This window comes from Elephantulus edwardii, unplaced genomic scaffold, assembly GCF_000299155.1.
Source record: "Elephantulus edwardii isolate Elephantulus edwardi_28Jun2011 unplaced genomic scaffold, EleEdw1.0 scaffold00286, whole genome shotgun sequence".
NCBI lineage: Eukaryota > Metazoa > Chordata > Mammalia > Macroscelidea > Macroscelididae > Elephantulus > Elephantulus edwardii.
Window position 1 is genome coordinate 1,437,262 of NW_006400036.1, and position 9,348 is coordinate 1,446,609.

At 41.8% G+C, this 9,348-nt stretch overlaps 1 protein-coding gene across 1 annotated transcript in view; it reads right to left on the reverse strand.

Annotated features, from left to right (window-relative positions):
- Window positions 1–9,348, reverse strand: part of WDR16 (WD repeat domain 16) — a 64,987-nt gene that overhangs the window by 7,052 nt on the left and 48,587 nt on the right. Inside the window, exons 11-12 of the mRNA XM_006900520.1 lie at window positions 5,396–5,547; window positions 1,220–1,322 (exon numbers count right to left, since the gene is read on the reverse strand). Of these exons, the coding sequence (XP_006900582.1) occupies window positions 1,220–1,322; window positions 5,396–5,547 (255 nt within the window). The remainder of the gene's footprint in view (window positions 1–1,219; window positions 1,323–5,395; window positions 5,548–9,348) is intronic.

Genomic DNA, 9,348 nt, shown 5'->3' on the forward strand with positions numbered 1-9,348 from the left:
TATATAATATGTAATATATATGTTGTTGTTGTTGTTGTTATGTGACGTTGAGTCACTTGTGACTCATAACAACCCTATGTACAACAGCTCTAAACTCTGCGCTGACCTGTGCCAATCTCATTGTCTCTGACACACTCATCCCAGTTGCCCCAGTCACCAAATCAATCCACCTCCCAGAGAGCCTTCCCCTCCTACGCTGTCCCTCCACCCTCCCAAGCATGATGTCCTTCTCCAAGGACCGGTCTCTCCTTACAACATGACCAAAGTATGTCAGACGAAGCCTCACAATCCTTGCCTCCAATGAGCAGCCCGGTTTAACCCTCTCCATGATGAATCTGTTTGTTTTCTTAGTAGTCCATGGTACCCTCAGCACTCTTCTCCAACACCAAAGCTCAAACATCAATTCTCCTTCTGTCCTACTTGGTCATTGTCCAGCTCTCTGACGCATAACAAGTGATTGCGAAGACCATGGCCTGTACCAGACACACCTTAGTCTACAGAGACACACCATTGCTCTTCAGTACTTTGGAGAGGTCCCTAACAGCAGACTTTACTATGTCAATACGTCTTTTAATTTCCTGGCTGCTGGTGTCAAGAGTGTTGATTGTGGAGCCAAGCTGACTAAAGCTGTGAACAATCTCAGTCTCTTCACCATTCATCCTGATGCTGCCAACTGGTCTAGTGGTGAGAATCTTTGTCTTTTTGACATTGAGATATATCTATAGATCTGTAGATCTAATGTCTATATCTAGACAGATAGATATAGATAGCTAGATACAAATATATATATATTTATATATAGCTTTAATCCACAAAGTAGCTCTACAAAGTAGAAAGGAAAAATCCCCATTATCCATTTTACAGATGAGAAAGTTAAGGCATTGAAAGGGTACATCAACAACAACAAAACAGCTGCCACAGCCAACTTCAACTCATGTAGACCCAGTGTGGGCTCCGTAGGTTTGTTGGGATTTTTAATGGCTTGATTTTGGGAAGCAGACCACCAGCTATTTCTTTTGAAGACCCTCTGGCTGGGTTCACATCTCTGAATTTGCAGTTAGCAGCTGAGCACATTTCCCGGTCACAGCCCTCTGGAAGGGTACGTAGCATTTCCAGGTCGACACAGCTGACCCAGCAGAGCCATGACCAGCACCATCAGCCACCATTTCCTCATTTTCCTTTGACATGAACAATCTTGAGTCCTGTCAGGAGCACACACCTTTCTGTCTGTCCCACTGGTGATGATCTGGAACTCCTCGGCGTGATAACACACACACTGGAATAAGGTGTTCGTCAGGATCATCTGATTCCTCCTGAGATGCCTGAAAAACAGACCCACGAGCTGTTGAAGCTCAGCTTCCTCTTTCCTAGAAAATTCATTTTCTAGATTGGAGACAAGGTTGAATGGGTTTATCTTTGACACCAGCAAACATGGCTTAATGCAACAGCATTTGTATTTTCTCAAATTAGAGTTCTGGTTACTCTGTCCATACCACTTGTGTGGCCTGGCATTGCACCAAGCAGGGCTAATTTCGAAAGGCAAACCAGTGGGAAGCCCAGGTTCTGACTAGAAGGCAGTAGGGGAGGCTGACCTGGAGCCAGCCTGCTGTCTCCCACAAGACATGCTTCACTTTCGAGCCCACCATTTGTAAGATGTGCCTACAAGCTGAGTGAGCAGCTAAGTGTGGGGAAGGTCTTTGTTTCCTCTCCCCACCCCTTTTTTAAATGCAGCATCATTATGGATAGTGAAGAGATTGTTAACAGTTTTAGTTTGCTTGGCTCTACAAGCAATACTCTTGGTACCAGCAGCCAGGAACTCAAGAGATTAATTGCATTGGGAAAGTCAGCTGTGAGGGACCTCTCCAGAGTACTGAAGAGCAATGACATCAGGTTGGAGACTAAGGAGTGCCTGATCAAGGCATAGTCTTCGCAATTGCATACTATGCGTCAGAGAGATGGACAATGACTAGGGATGATAGAGAATTGATGCCTTTGAGCTGTGGTGCTGGAGAAGAGTGCTGAATATACCATGGACTGCTAGGAGAACAAACAGGGTTGTCCTGGAGAGGGTGAAGCCAGAATGCTCCTTGGAGTCAAGGATTTTGAAGCTTCATCTGACTTACTTTGGGCATGTTGCAAGGAGGGGCCAGTCCTTGAAGGGGGACATCATGTTTAGGAGGGTGAAGGGACAGCTCAAGAGAAGAAGACCCTCGATGAGGTGGATCAATTCAGTGATTGGGGTAATGGGAGTAGGTGTGTCAGAGACAGCGAGGTTGGCTCACAATAGAGCAAAGGTTAGGGCTTTTGTACATAGGGTTGCTGTGAGTCACAAGTGACTCTATGGCACATAACAACTACAGCAAATAAATATATTTTATACCATTTTTCCATTCCAATATTCTCTACATGTACAATTCAGTAACATTATCATATTGTCTAACCTCCATCATTCCAAATTTTGTCCATCACCCTTAACAGAAGCAGCTCAGCATCTCCGGAGCAGAGTGCCCCTCCTCTCCTACCTACTTGTCTGCTCCGGTAACCATTAATCAACATTGATCTCTATATACCTGCCTTTTCTAAGTATTCCATATAAATAGGTGTATGCTGTCAAGTCGGAACTGACCCATAGGGGACCCTCCAGTGCATTTTCAGAGGCAGTAAATTGCAAGGGAGGAGATTGTCTGTCCTTCTGCAGAGCAGCTGATAGATTCGAACCATGTGCCTTTGGGATTGTAAAACAGCTTCTTACCCCTAGGCCACCAGAGCTCCCATATAAATGAAGTCATATAATATTTTCCCTTTATGACTGACTTATTTCACTCAGTGTACGGTTTTCAAAATTCATCCACATTGTATCTAAAGCCAAACCCCCTGCCTTTGAGTGTGCTGACTCATGGCGACGTTTCCAAGGCTGTACATTTTTACGGAAGGAGACTGGTACTTTCTCCCCTATAGTGGGTGATGGATTCAAACTGATGACCTTTAGGTGAGCAGCCCAGCAGTTACACACCATGCTTCCATATCTCAGCATGTGTGGATAAATGGTTCTTCTTTAGGGATGAATGATACCCCATTGCATGCATTTATCCCATTTTGTTCATCCATTCATCTGTTGATGGACATGTGGGGGGTCTTTCTACCCTTTAGAAACCACATAGGGAACTCTGGTGACTTAGTCCATAATGAGTCTCCTAGTTAACTCAAATGCTGTGCATTGTCAGTGGTTCAAAACTACTAGAAAAGCCCTCCCTTTGCACTTTATAGTCCTGGAGATGCAACAGAAGGTGATTGTGAGTCAGAACCAACTAATAGAGAATTTTCGCTCATAAGAATTATGCAGTAGTGAACATTGGCGTACACGTATTTTGCTTTCAGTTCTTTTTAGGGTAGAATTACAGGATCATATGTTAATTCTGCTTAATGTTTTGATGAACCATCAAGCCATTGTATCCAGTATTTATAATATTTTATATTTTCATTATCAATGGATGAGGGTAAAGAAGCCTTTTAAGGTGAGAAATATTGGACTTCTCCTTCAGGGACTTGGGTTCATAGATGAGATGAGGCCCACAGGTGTGTATTTTGAACCAACCTCTTACATCCATAATTGTTTGAGAACCACTGCTCTACGTATTTTACTAAGAAATATATAGATGTCACTTCTTTTTTTCCTTGGGGAGTGTTTGGCCATCTCACAAGCCAAGGCTTATTGTCCGAAGGACACATCTTCCGTGGAGTTCCTTCTCATTATGGAACAGATCCAATGGTACATCTCAGCTGAACATTTTCAAAGATTTTGGCATGAATTAAACCAATAATTTCTGCTAAACGACAGAAGGTTTTAAAGATTTGAAATGGCCAAAGCCAATCATGGAATGAAGTGTAGATATGCCCTTCAAATTACATGTTTTGCTGGTGGAAGTTCAAGTGCAGGCTAACACCTCCTCTGAGTGTGGATTTCGGGCCAGCATCACAGGCATCACTTATGAGCTTCATAGAATACTGCATTGAAGCCTATGAGGAAGAGAACTGTTTAAAAGGGATATATGATTGGGTATTATTGTCGTGACAGGAGTCCACAATGAAGGCTGCACAGTGGAGTGGACTTGGGGGGAGGGATTGCATAACAATGAAAGAGTTTTTCTTTTACTTTTCAAGGAAAAGAGTGAATTGGGGAGGGGAGGGACTGGGCAGGGAGAAAAGTGCAACAATGAATGACTGGAAACCCTAAGTCTCTGTAAACTTTTGTTAAAATTGAGAGAGAGAGAGAGAGAGAAAATGCAGATCTCCAGGTGCCATTCTAGGCCCAATGACACAAAAATGTACCTTTTAACCAGACCCTCAGATGATTGGTATGCATATAAAAGTTGGAGACATGCTAGCCTGGAAGACAGAGGCTTGCTTTTGTTTCTGTTTTCTCCCCTTGTGTTAGATGGAAAGCTCTTTACCTTTGCTTTTCTTTCTCATTTTCTTGTCTCCAGTTAAGCACAGTGTCTTGTTACCCTTACTCAAGGTTTTTAAGCAGGCACACAGCAACAGTACAGCTTAGAAGTGAAATGGGCTGCAAGCCAGGGGTTGGTAGAATAAGGTATGATTCTAAAACGCTATGATCAAAACTGCAGAACTTAGCCTTAGACACGCTTTCACTCACTCCAACGCTAAGGTCTATGTGCTTTCGTCTACTTGGCTTAGATTTTGACGGCCTATATAAGCTAGTTACTACCAAGTTTTTTCAATCCAACTGTACTCCATAGGGTTTTCAAGGGCTGATTTCCCCCAAGAAGTCAGTCAGGCCTTACTTCCCAGGCTCCTCTGGATAGATTTCCAAGCCTTCAGTTAGCAGTCAAGCACATGAACCATTTGCACCACGTGGAACAACGAAGAGCCCTATCCAGGTACTGCAATGCTTACCGTATGAAGGCCCTGGGACCTTGGGCAACTGAGGGGAAGGGCCTCCCCTCCCCAGCAAATGCTCATTCTGGGCTTGACTTCACTTAGTGACAAAGGAGAAGCTAAATTGCCTGCATTACTTTATTTCCTCTATTTTCTTTCTTTCAATGCTTGAGTTAAATTTATATACATTATTTCACGTTTCACTATGTATACCTAAGAATCTACTCCCCCTCCATCCAGAAACTTGTAAAATTCAGTTCTTCCTGAAACCATGCCTTTAACCCTAACCTTTTCCATGAGCAAACATAAACCCTGAATGCCAAGGTAAGACGATGAATGGCTTCTAATGGACATCCCTTTTACTGTTGCTTTAAATAAAATTTCCACCCTTCATTTGAATCTCTCTCAACTTCAGAAAGATGCTACACTCATTGAGAGTTGTCACTAGATCGTGGAGCTTGGCGAGTGCCACTTCATCCTCCCTCTCACAGGAACTTACACAAGATCCCAGATGATGCACGTTCCATCCCTGCTGGCTGTGACACATTCCTCATCATTCTTCTTCACCTTGATGCAGGACACAGAGGACTTGTGTTCCTTCAGGGCCTCCTCTAGCTTCTGGGTCTGGCAGCCTATCTGCCACACCCTCACCTGAAAGTCACAAAGCACAACCTCTCAGCACTAGCTTGATGGTTTTGAAAAGACAAAAACTAAAAACAACTATGAGATGTCATCTCACCCCTGTAACAATAACAAAGTTCAATAGAGCAGAAAACAATGCTGACAAGGTTTTGGAGAGATTGGAACCCTTATTCACTGCTGGTTGGAGTTTAAAATGGTACAAACACTGTGGAAGGCGATTTGGCACTTTCTCAAAAAGTTGAAAATAGAAATACCATTTGATCCAGCAAGTCTACCACTGGGAATATACCCCCATGAATTCATAACCACTACCCAAACAGATATATGCACAACCATGTTTATTGTGTTATTTACACACTCATGCATTATTTACTATAGCAAAGAGATCAAAGCAACTCAAGTGCCCATCAATAAATGGATAAGAAAACCATGGAATATTCATACAATGGAATACTACACAGCACAGAAAAATGAACTTGTAAAAACATACAACATGGAGAACCCTGGAGAACATTATGCTAAGTGAAATATTTCAGTCACAAAAGGACAAATACAGCATCGCACTACTGTTATAAATCAGGTCTGACATGGGGGGGGGAGTGTCAGGAGGCGACTAGGATAAGAGTGGATAGTTAATGACCATTGCATTGGAACAGATAAAAGAAACAACTGTCTAAAAGGAATATACAATTAGGCATTATATGTACAACAACAGCCCAGAATAAGGGGAATATCATTGCAAAGAGGACGGGCTTGGGGGAGAGGTAGGTAATTCTGCAACACAATGAATGAACAGTAAAAAACAAAAAGTGAACTGGGGAGGGGGATGGGAAGGAGAGGGGGTAATGAATGAATGAAAAATCTAATTTCTCTGTAAACATTCATCAAAACCACAATTAAAATAAAATTTTATTTATAAAAGACAAAAACTGCTTAACCTCTGATGTGCTTGACCTTTGTTTATTTAATTCCATATTCTCATCTTAGTTGTGTATGTTGGGAATGCTGAGTTGAAGGGTAGGAACATTCTTGTGCAACATAACATGTAAGCATCTTCCCTGGAGCCAAGTGTGTAGCACCCACTCCTACTTTAAAGATAAGAAATGTAGCTGACACCCACAGCTAAAAGCAACAATGCAAGGCTGCAGATAAGCTGAAAGGAGTAATTTTCCTACTCATAGTTTTTCTGGTCCATCTGGTCCATTTGGCGTTATGTGAAAATGGAGAATTTTTCTTTTTCTGTTTTCAGCCTAAACATTGTCAATTCCATTACTCATGTGCAAGCTCAAATTAAAGTTGAAGAAAGTGAAAACAAGACCACAAGAACCAAACCCGGAGGGCATCTCACAAGAATTTAATAACCATCTCAAGGGTAGTTTTGAGGCACTGAACACTAATGATTGAAAACCAGGTGATACACGAAGACAGCAAAAGGTCATTACAAAGACAGGAGAGCAAGAAAAGATCTAAAATGGATGTTAGATGACTCTGAAAATTGCACTAGGACATTGAGAGGCCAACCCAAAGGGAAGAAATATTGAAGTAAAAAAAATGAACTGAAGATTTCAAAGAGAAGCTTGAGAAGGAAATGTAAAGTGTTATAACAAAATGTTAAGAGCTGAGTCAGAGAATAAAAAGGAAGAAACTCACTTTGCATTTCTCAGGCTAAAAGAACTGAAAAACAAAGTCAAGCCTCGAATTGCAACACTTGAGGATGCTATGGGCAAAATCTTGAATGTTGCAGGAAGCATTTTTTTTTAAAGGAAGGAATTCACCAAGTGCCAAAAGTAATTGGTTGACATGGAAACTTTTTAGGAAGTAGCTTATAACCAAGAATAGTAACGAAGAAGTTCAAACTGCACTGAAGTCATTGGCAAAAAACAAGGCCCCAGGAATTGATGGGAAACCAACTGACATGATTCAACAAATAGATGCAGCCCTGGATGTGCTTACCAGGCTATGTCGAGAAATTTAGAGAAGCTATCTGCCCAACTGACTGGATGAGATCCATAATTGTTCCCAAGCCCAATAAAGGTATTCCAATATATAGTGGAAATTATCAAACAACATCATTAATACCACATGCAAGTAAAATCTTAAAGATTTTTTAAAAATAGCTAGCTGGAATAGTACATCAACAGAAAACTGCCAAAAATTCAAGCTGGATTCAGCAGAGGCCATGGCACCAGGGATATCATTGCTGATGTTGGGTGAATCTTGGCTGAAAGCAGAGAGTACCAGAAAGATGTATATTTGTGTTTTATCAGCTATGCAAAGGCATTCAGCTGTGTGGATCATAGCAAACTGTGGCTAACACTGAGAAGAATGAGAATCCCAGAACACTTAATTGTGCTAATGGGAAACCTACACCTTGACCAAGAAGCTATTGTCCAAACAGAGCAAGGGAATAAACACTTCCTGGTTTAAAATTGAGAAAGATGTATATCAAGGTTGTAAATTTTCTCCATATCTATTCAATCTGTATGCTAAGCAGATAATTTTAGAAATTGGACTCTATGTATAGAATGTGACATCAGTATTGACCTTTCCAAAGTACTAAAGCGAAAGCATGTCAGTTTAAAGACTATAGTGCGCCTTATCTAAGCCATGTTATTATTGTTTTGTACCACAGAGTCAGAACTGACCAATAGCTGATCCTCCAGTGAGTTTTCAGATGCAGTTAATTACACATGGGAGGAGATTGCCCATCCTTGTGCTTCTGAAAGTTGGACAAGGCCTAAGGATGGCAGAAGAAGAACCGATGCTTTTGAATTGTGGTGTTGGAGAAGAGTACTGAATATTCCAGGGACTGCCAAAAGAACAAACATATAAGTCTTGGGAAAAGTACAACTAGAGTGTTTTTAGAGGCAAGGCTGGTGAAACTTTGTCTCACATCCCTGAGGCATGTTGTTAGGAGAGGGCAGTCCTTAGAAAACGACATCATGTTTGGAAAGGTTGAAGTTCAGCAAAGGAGGGGAAGATCCTCAACAAGGTGGATTGACGAAGACTATCAACAATGGGCTCTAGTTTGCCAGGGATGATGAAGATGTCACAGGATGGGGCTGGGTTCAGATCTGCTGTCACTATGAGTTGCAGTTGATTCGACAGCACTTCACAACAACAACAACAACAAGAAGAGAGTTTGCTTTGAATCACAGTCTTTCCTATTTTCCTGTTTCGTTTTCCTCTTTATATGATGTGAATAAAACTTCCTTCCCAGCATTTCCATTTCCCCCTAAGGCAGCTCAGATCAAGAAGGATGGCATTTAGCTAATCCAGGAAGTCCCAGGTGTCCCTCCCTGACAACCTCTGCCTTGGCTAATTAATCATAGGGTTGTGTAATTTGATGGGTAGGGGGTGTGTATGAAGGAAATGGAAAGAATCTTTTATGAAAAACAATGTATTCAAACTTTGTAGATAAATCAGTATAAAATTTTTAAAAAGAAAGAAAAAAAATACTTTTCTGGTGCCACACATACACAGGGGTAAGAAGAGAGACCGCAGCTACGAGGAGGAGGTCCCAACACATGTCCCACGACAGACTCCATTTTGAAAGTGGACGTCTACAGAGCCTGTCCCATGATTACAAGACACTGGCCAGATGGAACCACCCTGGGAGAAGGATGCTTACAGCACACGTCCTGTGACAGCCAAACCTAATCAGGTGGATGCTTTCATGAAGGTCAGCTGCATGATCTCTTCTAAAAGAATCTCATTTCCCCCCAAATAAACCCACTTTCCCCTCTTAAAAAGTGCTGAATAAACATGAGCTCTTCCCCTTGCCCTTAACCTAACCTATAAATATTCCCT